We start from the raw sequence: 24,223 nt of genomic DNA, 5'->3' as shown, positions 1-24,223 counted from the left end.
TCTTTAGTCATTGTTTTTTTTCCTACCACCCCTTGTAGGTGTTCTTTGATGGTTCTTGGCTTTCTTTTTGGTCTCTCATATTGCATTGGCTTCCCAGGTGGCACAGTGGTAAAGAATCCACCTGCCCATGCAGGAGGTGCAAGAGATGTGGGTTTGATCCCTGGGTTGGGAAGATCCCCTGGAGGAGGAAATGGCAACCCACTTTCGTATTCTTGCCTGGAAAATTCCACAGAGAGTGGAGCCTGGAGGGGTATAATTCATGGGGTTGCAAAGAATCAGACATGACTGAGTGATTGAGTGTGCATACACACACACACACACACACATCTCAGGCTTGGAAGCAACGTGAGGAGTCAACTCTAATTCAGGCAACTGACCCTTGCTTGTCTCCATCAAATCCCACTGACTTTACTTGACCCCTCCCTCAGTTGGGGCCCTATGGCCGTGTACCACTTGTCCCATCACTGCAGCCTGAAGCTGGGAGTGGTGACTCAGGCCTCTGTTGGGACTCTGCCAAGAGCTGGGACAAGTGTCTAACAATATGATTTTTTCCAGACAGAGTTAGGCACCCTAAATTGTTTTTAATTATGATGTGTCTTTGGGTGGTTTTTTTTAAAATGTAATTTCATTTATTTATTCTGTTTCATTTTTGGGTCACACCTTACAAAACAGCTTGTGAAATCTTAGTTCCCTGATCAAGGATCAAAGTTGCGCCTCCTGCATCGGATGGGCAGAGTCTAAACAACTGGACTGCCAGGGAAGTCCCAGGCACACTAAATTTTTAACAGGACACTGCTGCCCAGTTTGACAAGAGACATGGATGGTGGGGGGGATTGGGAGAACTGGGGACTTGCCAGAGGAAGGATATATTGCCAACAAGAATCCGTCAGGCCGGTACTGGGCATCTACAATGCTCCATGCTTTCTCTGTGTTGACGTTTAATCCTCACAGCAACTCTGTGAGGTCGTTGTGTTTTCTCCAATTTACAAATGAAGGAATTGAGACCCAGTAATCTCCAGGAATGTACCTTGAGTTGCACAACGAGTAAGCGGCAGACTGGGGGTGCACACACTGTGGGGCATACTCTGAGCTCTGTTCTTTTTCTATGTATAATCCTATACCTCTCTACCCGTCTCTCAGTCATGCTTGATTAAGAGGCTTTTCTAATTTCCTAGTCAGAAGGAACACTGGACCCGGGTGGTTCCCAGTGCAGGGGGCCCAGGTTCAACCCCTGGTCAGGGAACTAGACTCCACACGCCGCAACAAAGGTACACGTGCTGCAGTGAAGATCTGCAGGCCACAACTAAGACCCAAGGCAGTCAAATTAAAATAAATTAATTTAAAAAAATTTTTTAAGAATTGACAGGATTATTATTATTTTTTTAAAAAGAAGGAAATTGGAAGCCAACACATCATATTTTATCACCTATCATCCCATGTCGTGTGTAATGCCATGTCACATCACATCAGTGTTTGGTTAGGTAAATTTGGAGAAGGAAATGGCAACCCACTGCAGTATTCTTGCCTGGAGAATCCCATGGACGGAGGAGCCTGGTGGGCTACAGTCCACGGGGTCGCAAAGCGTCGGACGCGACTGAGTGACTTCACTTTCAGGTAAATTTATGATTAAACAATGTGGGTTTCTTTCAGTCACACAGATTTAGTTATTTTCACCTCTTCTTTTTGTTGTCCACATACGTTTCCCAGGTATACAACTCCTCTGGGTATTTGAGCTGGTTGGATTTTGCCAGGCCATTAAAATCAGGGGCAGGTGGGCCTGACCAGGTAAATCAGGTAAGCAGAGGTCTTTACTTGAAGTTGCTTTGACAAGGATTTTTTGGGTTTTCTACACATCCTGTCCTACATTGGTCTTCAGAACCTCCTGAAGCACCATGGGCTAAATTGGAAAACAACCTGCCCTGATCAGTTAGTAGCAAAGCCGGCCCCAGAGGCTAAGCTCCCAGACGCCCACTCCCATGTTTAAATGCTTCTTTCATGTATATCCAGGATGCATCTTTATCCATGCCTAGTACTGACTTCCAGAGCAGGGTTGGGGGCTTCACCCACTCCCTCTTCACCTCCACCAGCACCCCATGCCTGCACACACTCACCTCCTTCTTTCTCAGGAATAGCTGAGGTTTTCCCAGTTCAGTTAAACTCTTGTGCGAACACAGCAAGCAGGTTCCCATGCCCACCCCTTTCAGCCATCAAGGACCCACTGACCTTCCTGAGCGGAAACCCTGGAGCCATCAGCCCAGGGGCCTATCTCTTCCAGGAGCTATCGTTCTGTGTATGTGTGGTTTTTTTTTTTTTTTTTTTTGGTAGATTCTCCCTTCCTACTGTCAGAGAGCTATGTTTTAGCATAAGTTTTCCACTCCAGAATGACCAGCTTGCTAACAGAGTGTCTGGCAGTTTTGCCAAAGTTGCTGACCAGGGGCAGCAACGGCAGGTCCAAGTGTGACCCAGATGACTTTTCTGCTGTACAGACTGTAGAAGCAAAGGTGGTGATGACGTTTCCATTGCCTGGAGAACTGTCCTCATCCTACAGAGGATAAAAAGTGAACTGAGCTGTGCTCAGGCCAAGTCTTCACTTCTTATGCCAGGGGTGTGGAAGTTAACAGCCACTTCTCCCCGGAACCCGCAAATAGGCTGGGCTCCTTCCAGCAGGGAAATTTCACCCAAGTGAGAACACCTGAGGGACACAACCGGCCCGCCTACCGTGACCAAATGAACTCTCCAGCGGTAGCTTGGCATACGCTCCCCTCCCACAGGGGTTGTTGATTGCTCAGGCTTTTTACAATCCTCAAGCCCTATTCCAAGGAGCTTTTGTGGTTTAAATCAATGTGCTTCTGGGAATAAGTACCCTTATTATTCCTTGCCGTGCTCTTCTACCACTGTGACATAATACCCTTTGTGCTGCTAAACAGTAACAGTCCTTCCAGGAACCTCTAAAAGCTTTCTAATTAGGACCCACAACCACACAACAGAGAGGCTGAAGACCGGAGACAGTGACGAGAGAGCTTCGCCTTGGTCCCAGAGGAGCCCAGCCCAGGTCTGACTGCTCCTCGGAGGCTGCAGGGTCTAGGTGAGGCCACTAGCCTAGGAAGGGCATCCCCGTGACGGTGGCTGCAGAGTCCTTAGGCTGCCAGGGTGCCGCATCCTTTGCGGCATCGCTTAGGGTCACCTAAGCAGCTGAGTGATTCAGCCGAGGACCAGAAACGTCCAGCATTGGTTTTGCTTGAATTTATGATTAGTTCTCAGTGGCTAGGCTCCTAGGACCAGAAGCTATAGTTAGGCTACGTCATTAGAAGCTGAATTCTGCATTAAGTAATTCAGCTTGATTGACTGCCGACTCTGTGCTGGGCACAAGCTGGACAGCAGGCATGCGAAGATAAACTCCCAGTCCTCCCGCTGGTTGTTCATAGTCTAGACAGGAGAGGACAGCTATGAAAGCAGGGAGGTATATATAAATAAGCAGAGAGTAGCCCAGAAGGAGGCTAGGGTAGCACCCAGCCCTGTGGGACTTTCAGGGAGAGCTTCTTGGAAAGGAAGACTTTCGACCCGGCTAAGTCTTCAGAGGTGGACTGAGCTTGCTAAGGAGAACCATGGGGAAAACAGCATCACACACTGAATGCCAAGTGCTGACAAGGGCCCGGAGGTGTGAAATGCCTTGGGGTTCAGGGAACAATAAGAAGGTCAACAGCAGCAGCCGTGGTTATCTCACTGTTCTTTCTCCCTTCTATTTTTATAGCCGAAATGCTATCCCTTTTTATTCTCAGTATCTCATTTTGTATGTTAAAAAACGGAACATTGGGTTGTTTTGTTTTGTCTTGGCATATTGCTTTAACCCTCCACTTCTCCTTAGGGGACTACAGATCCCTCTCAACATTGGGCAATGTCCAAAAGAAAAGCACAAAGATGAATATTTCACTGCATTATAGGAATGTAAGGGCAGCTCAGGGAACTTTGGGCAGGAACTCAGCTGGGCTGTTCTTTTTTTTATTGTCGGTACATATAGCAAAAAACCCCCACAGTCTTGAATGACTCCCAAGGTTACTTATCACAGGTCCAGCCATCCGAAGGGAGTCTGTGGTCCAGAGCTCAGAGGGTAGAATCTGTAGATGAAAGCAGATGGGGGCAGGAGGCCACAGGAAAACATAAGCTGACAGAAACCTAATAGGTGACCCGCAGAGGAGTGAAAGCACCAGTGAGGAACTCGGCAAGACAGATCTGCCTGCCGCCGCGCTGGGGCCAGGCTGGATCGGAGCGGTGAGAACCCATGGCCGCCTCCGCTTCCTCTCCTGGCCTGTGTCTTCCAAGGCATCTTCCGTTGCCTCCTCCGCCCCCAGGGCCTTTCTTTCAGGCAGCTCTTTACGCACGAGCTCAGTCTATGAGAAGGACAATGCGGTGGACCGCTCGAGTCTCATCTCGGTGGACCCTGGCACCTCAGCACCTTGACCTTGTTCACAGGCAAGGATCAAGCCGACACCACCGACCAAAGCTTCCTTAGAGCCAGGATGCTCCCTGCTGCAGTGCTTTGCACATAACAGGTACTCAATCAGACCTGCAAAGAGGAAGGCAGAGGAAGAGAAAGGGAAGGAGGGAAGAAGGCAGACAGGGAAGGAGTTGGCTGGCAACGGTGAAACCCAAATCCCCCAGAGCAACAACACATTCCAAATTCTGATCAACAGAAGGCTGGTGCTGGAGGAGAGTGGAGGTGTCTAAAGACAGATGAGTGGTCCTTTTTTTTTTTTTTTTTTTTTTTGCTGTTTTCTTTCTAGTGAGTCTAGGCTCTGGCTCCATCAGATCAGAGCCTGAGCTGCACTCCAAGCCCCACCGGGCCGCTGCAATGCCAGTGGGTTGTGCTCCTGCCTTGACACTGTTCTTGCCTACACGCCTTGTCTCTGGGGTGAACACTGAGTCAGCAGGTGTAGTAGTCAGGATTGCCCCATGCAGGGGTGTGAACCAGGGCTGGCGGCTGGAGGGTAGTCACGAGGGGTGGGACCGTGAAGGTAGCCGTTGTCCTCATCAGTAGGGCACGGTCATATTGGCCCCTATCTGTCCACTGTCACGCTGGCCCCGAGGGTCAGGCAGCCTAACTGCGCCACACAAGGCTGAACACGATACAGGACGTGGGGGAGACCTGTGCCTGGCTGGAGAGGCAGCACACTCAGGGACGGACAGGGGTGTCAGTGATGCAGAAGGGTATTCAGGTGGTGGGAAAGTATGAACAGTCACGATGGTGAGAGTGTGCAAACCGAGCTCGTGGGAGGCCCAGGAAGCTAATTTTATTACAGGCTTGGATGTACATTTAAGTGTGACAAGAGGTAAGGCCTGGCTGCTTGGCTGGGGTCTCACCATGGAGAGTCTTTTCAGATATATTGAGGGGTTTCCCTGGTGGCTCAGTGGTAAAAAATCTGCCTGCTAAGAAAAAGATGCGGGTTCGATCCCAGGGTGGAGAAGATCCCCTGGAGAAGGAAATGGCAACCCATTCCAGAATTCTTGCCTGGAGAATCCCATGGACAGAGGAGCCTGGTGGGCTACAGTCCATGGGTTTGCAAAGAGTTGGATACAACTTAGAGCCTGAGCACAAAGCCCGAAGAATCTGGACTATTTAGTGTAGCCAATGGGAATAAAGATTTTGGAGCAGATGGGTGAACCGGGAAGCAGTGGGAAGTAAGGATGACTCAGAGGAGGCAGACCCTAGCAGCAGGAAAAACAGGAAGTGAAAGTGATATTCCAGGAAGATTCAAGGAGGCTGTGAACTCAGACAATGGCAATAGAAACAGGAGGGAGGGAACACCGTGAAGCAGTCTCCCCTCTTCTCTTCCCTCCTGGACACACATCTCACACGAACACACACAGACACACTTAGGAGGTGAGAGAAAACAGAACCTCTCTACCATCCCTCTCCTCTCCACTGTCAAGCCCACCCCGTCCCCACCCTCTCCCCCAACTTCCTCCCACTTCTGTCCTGTTCCCTTGATCCCATTCTGGACAGTGGCCAGAGGCATTTGCTCAAAGGACAGAAAGAGTCCTGAGAGGGTTATTTATATCTGCAGCCACGCCTGAGCCCTCTGTCCGGAGGTCATGTGCTTGGTGGGGAGTTGGGCCACACCCCAGGTCCCCCAGGCAGAACCTTCGCACCCCTCGGGAGTCTGCCACTTGCAAGAGATCCCGCTGATGGAGTGGGACCAAAAGGTCAGACAGTCCATCCCCCTGCCTCCAGTGAGGCTGTTGGCTGGACAGGATAGTCCAAATGCTTTCTTTTTTTAGTAATTATTTTCACAGTTCAAGTTCTTCTTTATACCCAACCTAAACATCTTCCTGCTATTTTATCCATAAATCTCCTAGCTTCATGTTGTATGTTTGTGGGTAATGATAAACTCTTGAAACCCTTATGAGTAGGGAAGTTGGGTCGGGTGGGAGGTATCTGGTGAATTATGGGGCTTATGCACAATAGTTGGTTGGCAAGGACTAACTCTGGATATAAGCCCATTTATTTTGCAATTGCTAAATAAGTCTGAATGACAGAGAAGCCGAAAACACGTCTCCAATTTTTTCCCTCCCCCAGGGGCTCAAGGTTTGTGTTGATAGAGAAGCCCGACAGGTGTAAATGTCTTCAAGTCCTCCCACACGAAAAGCATAAATTCATCTTGAGTCTGAGAAATTTTAGTTCCTTTTTGAGTCCTCATCATCTTTAAGGCAGAGATGTTTTGAAACCTGTTTTTATAAGGCTGAGGTTTCTTTCCTTGGTATTCCCAGGTCTGCCAGGCAACACCAGCCACTCCATCATAAATGCAGAAGCCAACCAATGTTTGGTGGGCCTTGCAGCAGCTGGTTTTATCCCTGTATTATTTATTACCATTAATCTTCATAACTCTTCAACTGTTAAGTATTAATCCCATTTCACAGATGAAGAAGCCATGGCTCAAAGAGATGTTATGAGAGTCAAGAGACACAGGATAGCCAAGGGGGCTGACGTGGGGCATGGAACAGTGGAGAGAGCTGTTTGTTCCCATTAATGGGACATGGTAACTTTAGTCACCGTTTGGTCATGTTCACGCCAGCCCCAAGGGTCAGGCAGGAGAACATCCACGAGACTGGGTTTGATTCTGGTCACAGATGGAGGCAGAGAGCACCAGGTCTGGCTGGGGTTTCTGCTAGGTCTGGAGGGGCGGATGGGGTTTTCAAAGTGGTATAGTGGTGTAGTTGAGGTCAGGGAGACTGTATTTTGATTAAAGTTATTTCCCCATGACCAAGGTTTTGGGGAGCTTTCCATCCCTTCCAACACAGAGAACTGAAGCAGGAGGTTAAGACTGCCATGAGAGGCTTAGTTGGGATGTAAGGAAAGGCCTAGTGAACTTGGAAGATGGTTAGATGCCAACGAGAAGACACTCAGGCTGAGAGAGCTTTCCCAAAGTCCACACAGCAAACAGCAGCGACTCTGACCTGGATGGCCATGTCTGAACACCTTCCTCTGCCCCTGGAGAAAATGACTGACTACCGAGGAAGCGCAGGCCCATCCAACAGAATCAAGGCCAGAGTGGGTCTCCTGCCGCCTCCCCTCCCACGGTCTGTGCAGAAACAAGGAGTGGCATGGCCATGAACCCAGGGAGGTTGTCCATGATTGTATTCCGTTTCGGTGCCCTGTACGTGTTCAATCAACATTTGGTGAATAAATAAAAGACCCCATTTCCCAAACTGTTTGTGTCCTTGTTGGCTGTGCCTTTTGCATAGATTGGGAAATCTGAGTTCATGAACTCCAGCTCAGACAAATGGACAAATGATGCTGACTGAACTGCAGGGCCCTGTGATATCAGCTGAGTTACCTTGGAGCTCAGGACGAAAGAAAAAGTGCTTTCCATCAGCTAACCTGGTCGGTGCAGAGAGACGGCAGGGGGAGATGGGGCTTGGGACAGACACAGTGAGCTGTGAGCCCTCTCCTGTGCAAAGGGCCCTCAAGGAGATTCCAGACGCACTCACTCCCTGAGAGACAATTCAAGGCAGGGCTAACACGCTCGGGAGCATCCCCAGGGGACACTGTAACCACCAAGCAGGATAGAGCTGATCTTGCTTAAGTGATTCTGCAATCGAAGTCATTTCTCCCTAATGCCCTGATACCTTGAAAAATGTGCTCTTCAGGGGTTCATGTCCTCCATCCGCTTGGCCAGAAGCAGCAGCAGTTTCTGCAACAGGAGACAGTCTTTAATTCTGAGTATAAGCTCCTGTCTCCTCGAGGCTAAATAGTAACTTCACACTTCAGGGGTGTATCTTTGTTCTAAAGGTTCTTTTGTCCCTCTGGCAGAATTCCAAGTAGTAGGCACCCAATTGTCTCTGATGACGTCAAAAAGAGGCTCCCTGAGGAGGAAGGGACACTGCATTCCAAGTGCTGGAAAAGGAGAAAATGCCAGATGAAGGCCAGTTTCTAATTACCTAAGTGCCTGCCCTGTTACATGTAATGGAGGGTGCTACTAGAATTTCAGAACTGCATCTTCTGTGCTCTATCGCGTTTATAATGCCCTCTCCACATTTTCTAAAAATAGGCCTTTTCTGTCAAATGAGTCTACAAGTTGCTTGAGCGTTCTGTCAGATTTTTGCATTTCTCACTCCAGTTCAGGGCCTGGCTTTGTCAGGATCACCCAGCAAAGTCCCCCTCTCCAACTAGCGCTTCTACGGTAGGTTTTTCATCTACTTCTCTGGTCAAGTGGGGGAGGGGGCTGGGGCGATTTCAGAACTAACCCTCCTGATCATAGGACCTGCTGCTTTTGCTGGGGGTGGGGGTGGGGAGGGGAACGCAAGGATGGGGGACACAAGTGTTAACAATTCACCGTCAGTTCGCTCATCTCAGGGTGAGGTGGCATAAACAGAAGGCCTCACTGGCCTTGCTGCTTCCAGTGGGCTGGGCCAGGGGTGAGAGTGGTGGAGACGGAGGCAGCGCAGCTGACTTTCACCTTCCGTGATCTTGGGAAACAGGAAAATTAAACAGATACCTTCTCAAAACTCCTTAGTCTAACTCAGTACTATTTTACTTGTCACAGTCTTCTAAATGTTTTTCCTTAAAATACAAATAATCTGCAAATTGTTGTTTAGTTTCTAAGCTACGTTGGACTTTCTGCAATTTAATGGACTGTAGCCTGCCAGGCCCCTCTGTCCATAGGATTCTCCAGGCAAGAATACTGGAGTGGGATGCCATGCCTTCCTCCAGGGGATCTTCCTCACCCAGGGATGGAACCCACATCTCCTGCACTGGCAGGTGACTCTACCACTGAGCCACCAGGGAAGCTGCAAACCAGCTCCACAAAAACCCACAAACGAAATCTCTAGAGAAAACCAAAAGGTAGAAGTGTTTCTTCTCTGCTTATAATCTGACTTTGAGGCACTGGGTAGATGTTCATCTTCCTGACTGTTTCATTTTATATTATCTCATCTTTATAATTTTACTAAAAAATAACAATAAAAATATTTTTAGTCTCAGCCTGCCAGCTAAGTATCCATAGACAAAAGCTAGACTCATAGTCACGATCTGTAAAGAAAACAATCCCCAAAATCATTTTACCAAGGCTGGACCTAAATAATAAGCAGAGAGGACAATCATTGATAACAAACATGACTGTGCAGGAGAGAACTAGGAGAGATTAGCGAGTAAACATGGCATAAGGGAAAAGATAGACTGAAAAAATGTTTTGCAAATAAAAGATTTGGAAAAAAAATAAATTTACACGCAGCATTCTCAATTGTAATGTGAAAATCAATGACTCCACATCTTGGTAGGTTAAGAAAAAAAAGCCATGACTGTTTAAATTTCAGTGACAACTAAATAGCAATTTGCTCATAGAATGAGTGGACTGGGAGAGACAGTGGATATCCACAGGACAGTGGGTATTAACTAATGCTACTTAAGCCAATAAAATACACACACAGCCCAGGTCTTTGTGTTGTTGCACAAGATATGGAAAGGAAGACCATAACCTGCTGGAGAGCTGTTGGTCGGAAATCTAAGCCAATTCACCGGACTTTTGGACTTTTCAGTACTCCCATCATGCTTTTAATGTCGGTGACCGATAAAGGCTAAATTCAAGGCACATTTCAGAAAAGTGGACTGGATGGTTGAGCACTAGTGTTGTGTTATCAGAAGCAAAGCAAACATACAAACCCCCATGGTCTTTTTCGGCATCCACACTCTTCCACTTTGAAAAAGCTTTGGTTCATCAAAGAATCCTAACGTAGACGCCATATCCAGAAACCTTGCTGTTTTTCAGTCGCTCAGTTGTGTCCAACTCTTTGTGACCCCAAGGCCTGCAGCACCCCAGGCTTCCCTGTCCTTCACCATCTCCTAGAGCTTGCTCAAACTCATGTCCATTGAGTCGGTCATTTCTTCCCTTACTACTCTTGCACTGTCCAATTCTAAAGGCAGTAGCCACATGAGGCTATTTAACTGAATTAAAAGTAATAAATGATTCAGTTATTCTAGGCTTATTTTAGATACTCAACAGCTCTATGTGGCTAGTGACTATACTGGATAGGGCAGACTTGGCACACTTCCATCATCACAGAAAGTTCTGTGGGATAGCACTGCATACACTGTACACCCAGGGACAGGGCCTCCTTATTCTTATACTACTGGCATATATCAACAGAGAAAGATCAAGTAGCCTACCCAAGGGTCCATGGCAAATGAGTCTTTAGAATTTAAACTGGTATCTCTGGGACTCTACACTGAGGATCTTATTTGCCTGGTTTGTTCTTCTCTGAACTATATGCTTCAGTGTGAAGAGATCGATAGCCTCCAGTTGCAAATTACCTGCTACCTTCGTTGGTTTGAGCAAGAAAGTCACATCACAAGATCTCCCAGTTCAAGCCAGACTACAACAGTACTTTAATCTCTAAATAACCTATATACTATTGCTATCAACATTAAAGACAATCAGTATTGTTGGAAGTACTTCATAATTTTCTTTATATACTTTTAATACATAAAATATTTTTTCTTTTTTCTGGGTTTCACTGCATGGCTTATAGGACCCTAGTTCCCCAAACAGGCCCTTGGCACTAAAAGCACAGAATCCTAACCACTGGATTGCTAGAGAATTCCCTTTCTTTAAATATTTTAATAGTACTTAACAGCACTATAGTAGACGAAGATAGCAGATTGTCCCTTGAACTGCAAGGAAATCAAACCAGTCAATCCTATACGAAATCAACCCTAAATATTCACTGAAAGGACTGATGCTGAAGCTAAAGCTCCAGTACTTTGGCCACCAAATTTGAGGAGCCAACTCACTGGAAAAGACCCTGGTGCTGGCAAAGACTGAAGGCAAAAGGAGAAGTGGACAGGAGAGGATGAGATAGTTGAATAGCATCATCGACTCAATGAACTTGAGTTTGAGCAAACTCTGAGAGTGAAGGACAGGGAGGCCTGGCATGCTGCAGTCCATGGAGTCGCAAAGAGTCAGAGGCAACCCAGCGACTGAACAAGTAAACAGAAATTTCATTTTGTTTAGGCCAACATTATTTTGTTCTTAATCAATGTACCCGAATTGAATATGAGGGAAGATAGCTTAAAACGTGTTTACTAGCAGAGGAAATGTAACTCTAACTTTGAATAAATAAAATACTAAACAAAAGCTATGACAAACCTAGACAGTGTAATAAAAAGCAGAAACATTACTTTGCCAACAAAGGTCTGTATAGTCAAAGCTGTGGTTTTTCCAGTAGTCATGTATGGATATGAGAACTGGACCAGAAAGGAGGCTGAGCACTGAAGAACTGATGCTTTTGAAGGGTGGTGTTGGAGAAGACTCTTTGAGAGTCCCTTGGACTGCAAGGAGATCCAACCAGTCCATCCTAAAGGAGATCAGTCCTTGGTGTTCATTGGAAGGACTGATGCTGAAGCTGAAGCTCCAATACTGTGGCTACCTGATATGGAGAACTGACTAATTGGAAAAGACCCTGATGCTGGGAAAGACTGAAGGCAGGAGGAGAAGAGGACGACAGAGGACGAGATGGCTGGATGGCATCACTGACTCGATGGCATCACTGACTCAATGGGCATGGGTTTGTGCAAACTCTGGGAGATGGTGAAAAACAGGGAAGCCTGGCATGCTGCAGTCCACGGGGTCACAGTGTTGGACACAACTGAGTAACTGAACAACAATATATCTGCTTACTATGTGCGAAGCATGTACTTAACGCTTTATATATGTTAATTTTGTATTAAAAAAAATTTTTTTTTTTGTACTTTGGCCATGTGGTGTGTGTAGTAGCATGTGGCATGGTTCCCTGACTAGGTATTGGAACCCAGATCTCCGTAGTAAAAGCGCTTAATCCTAACACCAGACCACCAGGGAACCCCCCCTAATTCTGTATTAACTAACTTACTCCTCACACCTAACCCATAAAGCATTACTATGCTTCCCAATTTGGGGAATAAGGAAACCGAGGTACAGAGAGATTGAGTAGCTTGTCTGAGGCCACCAATCTAGATAAGGGTTAGAATCTGGAACTAGAATTTGGATTGGCTCTAGAGGTTGGGCTCTTAGCCACCAGGTTACATTGCAAAATCACTGAACACTGAGAAAAATCAGTCCTGCCTTCCTAGATTAGTTGGCCAGTGCCCTATGTCACTCTTATCAGGGAACATGTTCACTATTTAACCAGCATGTTTATCTTTCCAGAATTTTCTGCATCTTTCCTTGAGTATTCTTTTTCATTTATTAGTGTAGTGTTGAAATTATAAACAGTTTCCTTTCACCTTAAATAACTGTTTAAGAGTTGATGACAAAAATGCAGTAGATATCAAAACAACCATAAAATTGAAGTGTCCCAAATCTGATTCTAAGAGACATAAAATAGCCTCATTTTTTTGCTTCCCAGAGTTACTTTTTACTCCAAACTAGATTTGTTTTTATTTTAGTAATTCCTTTCCAATTGTGCCAGCAACTCTATAGTGCACCAAATCAATGCATTTATAACTACAGCTATCAAAAGACTATCTTTCAAGAACATAAAATACAGGAATTGCACGAATTGGTTTACAAAATTTGCTTCTTTTCTGGACAATTCTGCCTCAAAATGGTATCAGAAACCTGAAAGTTTCATTCTATAAAGTTTCATTCTAAAAACAGCCACTTAAAAAAAAAAAGGATTTTCCCCAATTCAAGGAACATTTTTTGGTCTTTAGTCTTTTAGATAACTGAACTCTAGACTGTACTCAAGAGGTCCCCTCTAATCCAGTCATTTTACAGACAAGGACACTGAAGTCTACAGAAATGACATGACTTGCGCAGCTCACTGGGCTCACTCACCAGAGCTCACAGTGGGACCCAGGCTCCTCCACACAGGGCAGAGGCTGAGCGGTCCCACACCCATCCCCACTCTCTTCTGGCAAGTCTCCAGGCGTGCGTTCTGAGGCGTGGTCACACCTGTGCACTGTGGATTTACACACATTTTATGACAATGCCAGGCCACTGGCAGAAGTGCTGCGCTGGGACAACCGTTCATGAAGCCAAGAGATCTTAGAAGGACCCAAGTTACCTGCCAATCAGTTTCACCAGCTCCACGTGCCCCCCCACCCCCCTCCCACACACATTACACATACACACAAATCCTGTAAATTCATTCTTTCCTTTAAACGCTACCCCTCCTTTAAGCCAACGTCAACTTTAAAGAGAGAAAGACAAAATGAGCAAAGAAATTGAGAGATTTATTTTAAAAGAAAACTTCTAGGAATGTGCCCTGCGCTTCATCTTGGGAGCAGCTTCCGGCCCAAGTGCCCATATCAGCAATGTCTGCAATCTTGTGATCCCTGATGTCTAGAAATCATGATCCCAAAGCACTGAATGATCCCAAATCAGTAAGGAACAGTTAAATGACATTTAGGACACTGTGCTCAGACAAGAAAGTCTATTATTATTACTTTTATAATGGTTTTCAACCAGTATTGAAACAGAAAAAACAGGGGTTTTCTGGCCTAACCGGAAAACATCTATTCCCTGAGCATTCCAAGTCACAGAGGTTGTATTATAAAGAGACTGCTATTTCTAGACGATCAAGTCTAGCATTACCTAACGTGCCAAGAAGAACTTAAACCAATCAAAGGAAAGGATCTGCCCTCCTAACTTAAAATATTAAGATACTAAATGCAGGTGATTTTTTCACTCTTAAGAAACAAACAAAAAGTCTGTATTATATATAATCACACACATATTAGAAAAAACAAATTATTAATTTCCAATCTTTCTACGTAATTGTTAGCTGCTGTTTGGGTCAATTAAATACTGAAACAATAAATTAATATTGCTTTAGCAGGGAAAAGATAGGTAAATAGTTGAAATAATATGGCAGGATGTTTCAATTCTGCCAGACCAGTCACGCTCAGAACCCACAAGACCAGATGTTTCAGGGGACACTTTCAACTCCAACCAACTATGGGAGGACTCTGTGTCTATACCCTGGGTAAACCCAGCACCTACTGATCAGAACTAGGATTTCCCAAGGCCTAGCTCAGAATTAGAGGTCTATGTCAGGCAGCATGTGATATATTTTGGTAGAAAAGCAGTCAAATTTACTAATTCAATGATCCCAATATGTGACTTTTCCTGAAAGAAAAAGAAAAGACTCAGCCACAATAAAAGCAATCATAGCAAAACAACAAAAGTGTTAAAGATGAGATGAAGGGCTTGGTAGGAGAAGCAGTCAGGAAAAAATAAAAATCTTTCTGGTTAGGACCCCAATTATTTCTCAAACTGAATTTTTTAGAAAAAAAAATTTTTTCCCCCAGAATGTTACATTACAGAAACCGATGAATAAATGGATTCCGCATTCTAACTGTGTGGCTGTGTGGCTAAAACCGCGTGTAGGCATTTCGCTGCTGTTGCTGTTGCAGCGGCTGCTGGGCCTGCTGCTGCTGTAGGCGAATCTGCTGGGAGTAAGGGTCCTCCAGGGATTTCACAAATATGGTAGTTCGGGGACCAGTCTTCCACACGATACCATTGGCGTCTTTCACCGAAGATTCCACCGTAATGTTGTGAGTACCAAGAATGGCGAAGTTCAACAGAAATTGAGTACTGAAGTAATCGTTATGAGGCTCAACCCTCTGCTCCATCTCATTGGTCATATTGTCAATGGGTATCTGGAATGAAAAAATTGTTAAATGACAGCAACAGCTGACATGTATAGAGGGGTATGCTATGAGCCAGCCCTTGTGATAAGAGAGCACTGTTTAACCCTTGCAAACAAGCAAGAGGTAGGTATTACTATGATCCTTGCTTCATGAATGAGGAAACTGAGGCAGGGAGGCTGGGTAACTTCTCTGAGGCCACACAGCTAACAAGTGGGGCAGCAGGCATCTGAACCCAGGCAGGCTGACTCCAGGGCCTCCATGCTCCATCATCAGACGATAATGCCTCCTCACTGTCCTTGAGCAGAAGAGGCTGCCTCTACCTTCTCACGCAGGCCCGTGTGTTTTGCGACAGAGTTCAGAACACGCCACCCCAAGCAGGCTGCTAAGGCAGCGTTAAGGGTACTTGAAAAACAACAGATACAGAACGGGCTTTCTGATCTGCCCCACACACTCCTTTTTTTAACCTAAAACACACGTCAAATTCTCCATGAGAAAGGTAACCTCCCCGCACAAGGAACAGAAGACCAGCCTTAGCACCAGAGCCTGGGAATCACTGAGATGGAGCTGTACAGACCCACCTCTGAAGAGAACCCTCACCTTTCATCGGTCTCTCCACACTTTCCCAAGAAATCTCCTAGCCTTATGGTCTCCTTGACTTACTGTCTCTAGTCCCAAACCCCCCGTCTTGTCATTTTGTCAAAAATACATTGCTTCTGCGTCTAAAAAAAGGCATTTAAGTTTTCTGTCCTGGTCACTTCTTTGGTCTCCATCCTTCTGTGAAGATGCCCATATATGTGTGAAATGCTAATAAAACTGGCCTGCTTTTCTCCCGTTAACCTGCCTTCATGTCAATTCAATCTTAGGCCCAGCTGGAGACCCTGAGGGTAAAGAGAAAGTTCTCTTCTCCATACACTTGCTAGATTAACCCCAACCCAATTTCCATCTTTCTTGACCCTGTGAAGAGATATTCTAAAGAAAGAGGATGCAAACATCTTTTTCAGGGAGTTTAAAATCTAGACGACAGAAGAACAACATAATGCTTAGTAAATATATAGTTTCCCTCCAAATCCTAGAATTGACTGGTTTTTTTTTTTTTCCAAGGGTTTTTTTTTTTGATGTGGACCATTTTTAAAGTCTTTAATTTGTTACAATATTGCTTCTGTTTTATGTTTTGGGTTTTTGGCCCTAAGATATGTGAGATCTTAGCTTCCTGACTAGGGATCGAACCTGCACCCCCTGCTTTACAAGGTGAAGTCTTAACCACTGGACTCCTAGGGAAGTCTCAACAAATCAGTGTCTTGTTCAGACTGTCAGTATATTATGAAACACATTGATTATTATATTATGAACACATTGGTTCACTTATTTAGCTAGATATTCAAACCTCTGTCCTTCACAGAACAGAATAACACCTGTGGATGTACCCTTATCTGTACCCAAGACGAAGTAAATCAAGGCTGACGCTAATTCTAAGAATGCATATAGAGATAATCAGAATGAATATTTGACCTGATTGCTCTATGTTTCTGTGTGTTTCTGTTGTATGATTAATTACATAAATGTGCCCTGAAGCTTTGGGTCTCTGTAGGCAGTTATCATGAGGTCAGTTTTCCAAAGACACTGGTGTTACATTAATGAAATGAAGTTGCCAGCCAATTCAAGATCTTAGAGTTATTTGTAAGTCCTTTTTTGTTTTTTATTTGCACATTCAAATTCTGTAGGATGTTTATTTCCCTAAAGAATATGCCCACCAAACAAGAACTTCCTTAAAAGGACCAGAAATAGGCCTAGGAGGCAACCTGATCCCTCTAAATGGATAATGCATCTTAAGCTACAAACTCACTACAAGTAACATTACAAAGCAATCATGTATCACCTGGTTTCTTAATATCAGCTTCTTGACTTTCAGCATGTCTCTTGAGAGGAAAGTCAACAATGAAAAGTCACCTCGATTTAAATGTATGTTTTTTAAAAAACAGAAATCACCACTGTTCTTTCAAACTCAAAATGAGCAGAGAGCTGCAGACAGGGATAAGCTAACTACGTAAATTCTCGTTATGATCTTCTGTGAGTGACAACAGAGATCACTGCAACAACACAATAAATGATTTTTTCCTTATTCACCACATACCTACTGAATGGCCACATAAGGTGCTGCGCTTTATGCCACGGAAGTCAAAAGAGAGGGAGGGAATGAAGACAGAGCCTTCTCAGGGTGGGCACAGAGCCCCCGGAAAGAGAGTCACCAAAGTAAGGAAAGCAGTGATGGCTTACACCAGACATTCCCTTGGCTGTTATTTTATATCTTTACTGATACCCCATTTTCCTTGCTCTGGACCTCAGTTCACGGATGCCGACAAATAAACCAATTTGGGCATTTAAACAACTCTGTTCATACAACTGCACACTCGTTCTCTTGTTCCACTTACGATGAATAAATCTCCAAGCAACTGGCAAGAGATGTCTATAAAGACAGAACATTTCACATTTGGAACGTTGGTGTCTCATGGGCACAGATTCAGAATCTTAGCTTTGACTAACAAAGTAAGCACGATTTTGGCTAATCTACCTCATGATTTCTCAAAGCAGCACATTCCTAGGTCTAATCCTTAACAAGAGGTTTTACTTCATCTGATCACTGCATATCAACACAGTAATTTTTTTTTTGAACATGTTAAAATTTACTTAAAGGAAAAATAAACAGATGTGTTCTTTTGGGGTCAAAGGGTTAGGGAGAAGTTACTCCCCACTCCTGACGCTTCCCTCCACGTGGAGGAACCTTTCATTAGATGAACAGTGCCTGTCTCTAGGGGAGAAGGTAAATGCTACTGATTGGTAGGTTGTGGGGTGGGGGCTGGACTTGGGGTGCTAAGCACCTTCTCCCTCCCTTCTCCTTTGGGCTGCAGGGTACTGCTCCTCCCAGTTTCACAGGGGCAGGCTCTTGCGTGTACTGGTGGAGGCCGGTGGGAGAACGCAATTCAGAGCTACAAGGCTAGGCAGTCCTTGCTGCCAGGAACTGAGCTAGGTTCCCCCAGCTCTAACAGGGGTGACACTCCACTGCCTGGATGCTTTGTCCGTCAACCGGTTCAGGCAGGGAAAAGAGAAGTGTTGCTGATCAGCCCCCTCACACCACAATAAGCGCTTTTAGCTTATGTCCATCTGTGTCCTTTGGTAGGTTTAAGTACTGTCTGCTTAACCATGGAAAACTTGCATCAGTGAGTTGATAAAACCCGCATCACAACTCTGCCTCTTTTCTACGTTACCTTGTAGTCCTGCCCGGATTTACTCTGCAGCGTGGAGGACACGTTCAGACAGACGGACTGAATTCTGCGGAAGAGTCCGGGTTTAGACCCGTGCTGGACCACCCCCTCTACCTTCAGTGCCAGCTGCTGGTTATTCTGGACCGCGATGGGCTCTGCAGGGTTCCGGGGGGACGGTGACAGGGCAAGCTGGAAAGCCAACACCAAAAAGAATGCTCACAACCAAAAGCAAGCTTCCTTCCAACACACACACCCGTGCTATTCGCTGATCACAGATTAAAATGGTACTTGCACACAGAGACACACATCTCCCTTTAAAGACCTGATTGTGCTGGGACGACCAGACAGTTGTACCTTTAAAGTCTATGGTTCCTTATCCCCAGTGCCTCTTTTAAAATACCAATTTTTGTTTGTTTGTTTATTTGAATTTACCCCCTACAGAGGGGAACAGAGGCTTACAGAACAGTAAGGGCCCTTCTCTCCCAATTTCTGAGGTGGGGCACTTCTCTCACAATGAACCAACTCCAGCAGGGAAATGCACTATGGAAATTTTCATGTGCAGTTGCTGTCTCTTTGGCCTTAGGTAATTTTAAATAGACTAAATTCAAATGCAAATGACTCCAAAATTCTAGGATTACATATATCACCAAGTCACCATAGTATAAAAGTCAATTTCCAAAAAAAAAAAAGTCTATTTCCAATGAAATTTTTTTTAAGCCAAAGACATTTTTAACCTCACTAGTTTTCTTTCAAAAACATATTAAGAATCCTAAATACACTTTAATTACAGAAAGCTCAAATCTTACTTAAATAAAATGAGGGAAGAAATTGGGTCTTTTTGATAATGTTGAGCCACTAAACTAATCAACCCTGGAGACATGGTGCCTTTAGGACTTCTTATCTAGATAATCAATTTTCCTTATTATTCATGTCATTCTGAAATGGAATGGGCTATCATCTGCAGTCAAAAACATTCAAACGGATCCAAAAGTACACTGAAGACATTTACTGATACAGATAATCCAGGGAATCTCTTGAAAGCGACAATTCCCCTCTTCCCCAACAATTTCATTCTTTGAATCAAAACAGCTTTTAAATTTTGAGTGGCTTAAATATTTTAAAATACTAACTCTACTCAGTGACCAGCTCCTCAAAACTTGTTATTCACAGACAAAAGTTCTCTGGAGGTAGGGCTGGTAATGTTTCACTAGACCTGATTCATTCTAAGTTGGGTCTGAACAGGCTGATTAGACATGGATTCAGCTCAAGATCCTTATGGGCTACTATGATGAATACCACTCAAATCATTCTTGAAGACAGGTCAGAACTCCAGGTACCCAAATGTCTATCACACTGCATTGGGTGCTGTCAGGTAAGAAAGGAGAGGAGAAGGTTTAACTCCTAAATCAGTTGATAAAGGAAAGGCTTACAACGGAAGAGTGTAAGTTTTATCTAAACCAAAGGTAAAGCTCTGCCCCTTGTCATCTTCAGAAGAAGGTATTAAACTACATTAAACCTGAGTGTTCGTCCTATATTACCTTGATGCTGGTAGACTGAAGTTTCTGGAAAAAATATCTCTGAAATGAAAGAGGAACTTTCAGCAAAGAAATGATGGCATTGCAGAGGCATGCTGTATGCTGGGGGGGGCGGAAAAAAAAGAAAAATGAAGTGAAAATAAATTTCCAAATTTCATCAACGAATAGTTACTTTCAGGAAGAAGTTTAAAAACTTTAAATGTTCATGATTCTTACAAAAGTACACACCAAGCAGGTTAACAGAGACAACACTTAGGAACTCATACATCTGTCAAATCACTCTTGCTGAGGTCAGAGATTTATAGCCCTTGGGCCCACCCCCACAGGTATGTTAGCTGCAGGTAACTATCAACGTGCCAGTCTGGAGATGTGAAACCACATCTCATAGCACATGGTATGATAATCACATGGCATGGTTAGTACCCTGCTAGGAGGACTAGTCCACCTCCAATACCTTCTTCACTGCAAACCCAGTACTTTGCAGCCTTTGGATTTTCCTGACATTTCTGTGGCTCCTGACAATGGTCCTCTTCCATGGGATGCCCCTTCACGGCCCCTGCCTTCACTTTTTCTGCCTGCTCCCTTCTCCCATCTTCTTCCCTAAGATTCTCTTCCTTTGCTTGCTCCCTCAGTGTTGACACTTCAGTCCTTTTGTCTTCTCAGTCCACTTGTTCTTCACAGGCAATTTTCTTCACTCCCAGGACATGAAGAATCTCTACATCATGACAACTTCCATGCATCGCAATCTATCTCCTTCTGACATCAGACCTATTATCCAATTACCCAGGTTTCACAGGTTTAAAAACAAAACCTTCACCTCTCCCACTGTCCCTCCGTATTCTGTCTCAGTAAAGTATCAACCACTTGTGCACATGGTCACCCAAGCTGGAAACCCAGAGGTCATGTCTGCATCCCTCATATCTGATTCAAAGAAAACAAAAAACAAAACCAAGCCTTGAAAATATTACACCTAAGTAATCTTTATGTATCTGTTCTTCTCATTCTTACTCCCATTTTACCAGTGTGGCCCTTACTTTGGATTACTGCAAAAGTCTTATAACCACCCTTCTTCTAATTCCATGCCCTCCAGGCCATGACCTGTTCTGTTTCTATAGAGCCATAATGTACAGTCTTAACTTAACCACTTCCCTCCCACCTCCATGTAAAATTCCTAAAAAGTGCCCCCACTGCCTATGGGACAAGGTCCAAACTCCTTAAGACTGTGTTCAAAGCCTTTTGTCATCTGGCCTCTGCCCACCTCTCTAGTCCCGAGCCTGGACATTATACTGCAGCAGTAACACACTGTTCCCAGGAGACGTCATGCGATTTTCTGCCTTTGCTTTAGAACGTATTGTCTTCTGCCACGAATTCTCCACACTTCCTTACCTGCCTGGAAAACCCATGTGCAAGCACATCTCTCTGGCTTGCGCCCTCACCTGTTCTTCCCACCCTTCAACGTGAATTACTTTCTTTTTTGTGCTACAGCTCTACTTTGCAAGGAGCTCCACCACTGCACAGGACCTGTATTTGCTTACAGAATCTTTCTTTCTTATCAGGCTATAGACAACTGGAGGGAAGATCGTCTTTGTCATTTTTCTATTCCTAGGATTCAAAAAATAGTTGTTGAACTGCATTTTGGGTTCAGAAAGTACCAAGTCTATAAAAGACAATCTGGAAAGGGAATCAAGAATTAGTAACCACTCCTTTTGTGCCGGGCCAGACGATGTGCTAGGCATCAGGCATTATCTCACTTAAACTTCACAAAAACTCTACGAGGTAGATATTTTTCCACATCACAGAAAAGGATATTAGAAATCTGCCTCAAATCATGACCTGCTGATTGACAGCAGTAGAACTTGACCTGAGGGGGTCTTCTCTTATATTGCATACCTACTGAGCAGAAAATTCCCATCTCTTCCATTATATTCAGTGGATTCAAATGTATCAAACTCAAGTTACTGTGTGGCATTTATTTAACTTCTTAGGGTGGAGCTTAGAGGAAATATGAAAATATTTTTTTAACCAATGTCTCACACAGATATGTCTATTTTCTACAAAGATTATCTTTACAACCTTCCTTAGCAACCAATTTCAGTATCAAACAGCTACCTATGTCATTTCAATCCAGCATATACATACTGACAATCTAATGTGGAAAGCAGTGTGTAAAGCAGAGTATCTAACCTTGGTATCTAACTTGACTCTTTCATGACACATCCTGCCAGTTTCTTCTAAAACACTTGATGAATGACGAGTTCAGATCGCAGGGAGCAGGAGGCGGAAGAGAGCCACAGGGAGTCAGCACCCCACGTGTGGGCAGCGCAAGGGACACCTCCAGGGTGTGAAGTTCAAAGATGGTGCTGCAGGCTGATGTGCTGCTGTGTCCAGACCCACATGCGGAAGCCCCAACTCCCAGTGTGCTGATATCTGAGGGTGGGCCTTTGGGAGGTCATTAAGTTTCAATGCGGACATGAGGGTGGGGCCCCCGTTACGGGAGAAGAGAAAAAGAGATGAGAGCCTCCTCTCCCTCTAATTCCTAAGGACACAGTGAGAAAGCAGCTGGTAGGCTAGCAAGAGAGCCCGACCAGGAAACAAGCTGGCTGGCACCCTGATTCTGGACTTCTCAGCCTCCAGAACTGTGAGAAATGGCCACTGCTTAAGCTACTATGTCTATTTTTTTCATAGGAACCTGAGTTGAATATGACACTGGAGAAATGGCCAGACAGGGAGGAAGAAATCTGGGTGAGAGTGTCAAGTGACTGGAAAGTCAGGGGATAAAGAGCAGGTGCTCAACAGAACCAAAGACACCAGAGATTCAGCAGGCTAAATGGCCAGGTATACTAAGACGGCCAGGTGTACTAAAGGACCACACTGGCATCGCCTGGCAGGAACTAATTTACTGACAGTCAGACAATAAGCCCAGTTCTTTCTGTTTTAATTGGCCAGTGGTTTTTAACCCTCATGTCATGAAAGAATCACCTGGGAGCTTTTAAAAATACTAATGTCTGGGCCTTGCAGAGATTCAAAGATAACTGGTTTGTGGTGGGGCCTGGATATTGATGTATTTTTTAAAAAGCTTCCCAAGTGATTCTAGAATGTAGCCAAGATTGAGAACAACTGCAATCTCAGTTAAGCAGTTTAAAAAAGGGGAAAAATAGTTTTATCTGCATTCTGGTAGAACAGATTTGACATGTTTGTGTGACTACGTAGCCACTACAGATGTGTTCAGTAGCAGCTTTCACGGATTACCATCCTCACAACTACCAGGCTGCAAGCACCGTACTAACCCTGTCACAAAACAGGCACAGAGAGGTTGATGTGCTGAAGTCACAACACAGTAAGTGCCAGAGACACACAAAAACTCACTTCCACATAAAAAGACCTCAATGAAACAAATGCGACTTGCCATGTAAGAAACAGGGGTATATTTCCGATTGAGCGATTCCACCTCCTCCAAGACATGATTATATACAGACATCATTCTTCTCTCATATTCACTATCAGCATGGGCTGCTCCTGTAGACCCATATTCCTGGAAACTGAAGTCAAAAATTAGTATCAATGAATCAACGAAAACAGTAATTTAATGTCAAAATGTGTCAGGTACTTTCCACACACTCATTTAATCTTCAAAATAACGAAGTAGACACTGTTATTTCCATTTCACAGATGAGAAAACTGAGGCTTGGAGACGTTAAGTAATTTGCCTTCAGTCACAATAAGTGACAAGCTGGAATGCAAATCCAGACCTGATTTCAAATTATACAAGTCTTAATCACTTTGGCTGTTAGCTAGATGAAAAATGTTTAATTAAAAATTGTTCCTGCCATGAGGTGAAACAGACAAAAGATATCTGAAAAGGTAACTATTAATAAAGCCAGCAGACAAGGGCCAAATAACTAATAAAGATATGCAAGTCATCAGATTATGCAAGGAGTTGAGGAATGTCATAGACGACATCAATCTTGGACAAATCACTACACAAGTAGCAAGGATAAGACGTGAAGAGATGAAAAGTGCGGAGGGCATTCACAGCTGGGAAAACGGCATGAATCCAGCAAGCAGGTGAAATGCTCAAGAATGGTCAGCAGAGAGCTACCATATGGAACATGCTAGAAAAAGTTTTATCCAGATTTCTTCAGTTTTCTCTCTACTGCCTCAAACCCAGAGATATTTTTGGAAGCATTTCTAAATGGGAAGAGGTGGCAAAACTGCATTCTAACTAAACTTCAACAGGGCTATCAGAAAATGCAATACAGGCAACTATGTTGTGTTAATACTACTCTTATCACTCCCTTATTATC

At 44.5% G+C, this 24,223-nt stretch overlaps 1 protein-coding gene across 1 annotated transcript in view; it reads right to left on the bottom strand.

Annotated features, from left to right (window-relative positions):
• Positions 1-13,684: 13,684 nt before the first annotated feature.
• Positions 13,685-24,223, bottom strand: part of INTS7 (integrator complex subunit 7) — a 79,499-nt gene continuing 68,960 nt past the window's right edge. The window contains exons 17-20 of the mRNA XM_004013905.5: positions 23,326-23,458; positions 19,923-20,021; positions 18,388-18,573; positions 13,685-15,133 (exon numbers count right to left, since the gene is read on the bottom strand). Of these exons, the coding sequence (XP_004013954.1) occupies positions 14,846-15,133; positions 18,388-18,573; positions 19,923-20,021; positions 23,326-23,458 (706 nt within the window). The 3' untranslated portion in view covers positions 13,685-14,845. The remainder of the gene's footprint in view (positions 15,134-18,387; positions 18,574-19,922; positions 20,022-23,325; positions 23,459-24,223) is intronic.

This window comes from Ovis aries, chromosome 12 (assembly GCF_016772045.2).
Source record: "Ovis aries strain OAR_USU_Benz2616 breed Rambouillet chromosome 12, ARS-UI_Ramb_v3.0, whole genome shotgun sequence".
NCBI classification, from domain to species: Eukaryota; Metazoa; Chordata; class Mammalia; order Artiodactyla; family Bovidae; genus Ovis; species Ovis aries.
Note: the sequence above shows the minus strand (reverse complement) of the source record. Positions and strands in the feature narration are given on the sequence as shown.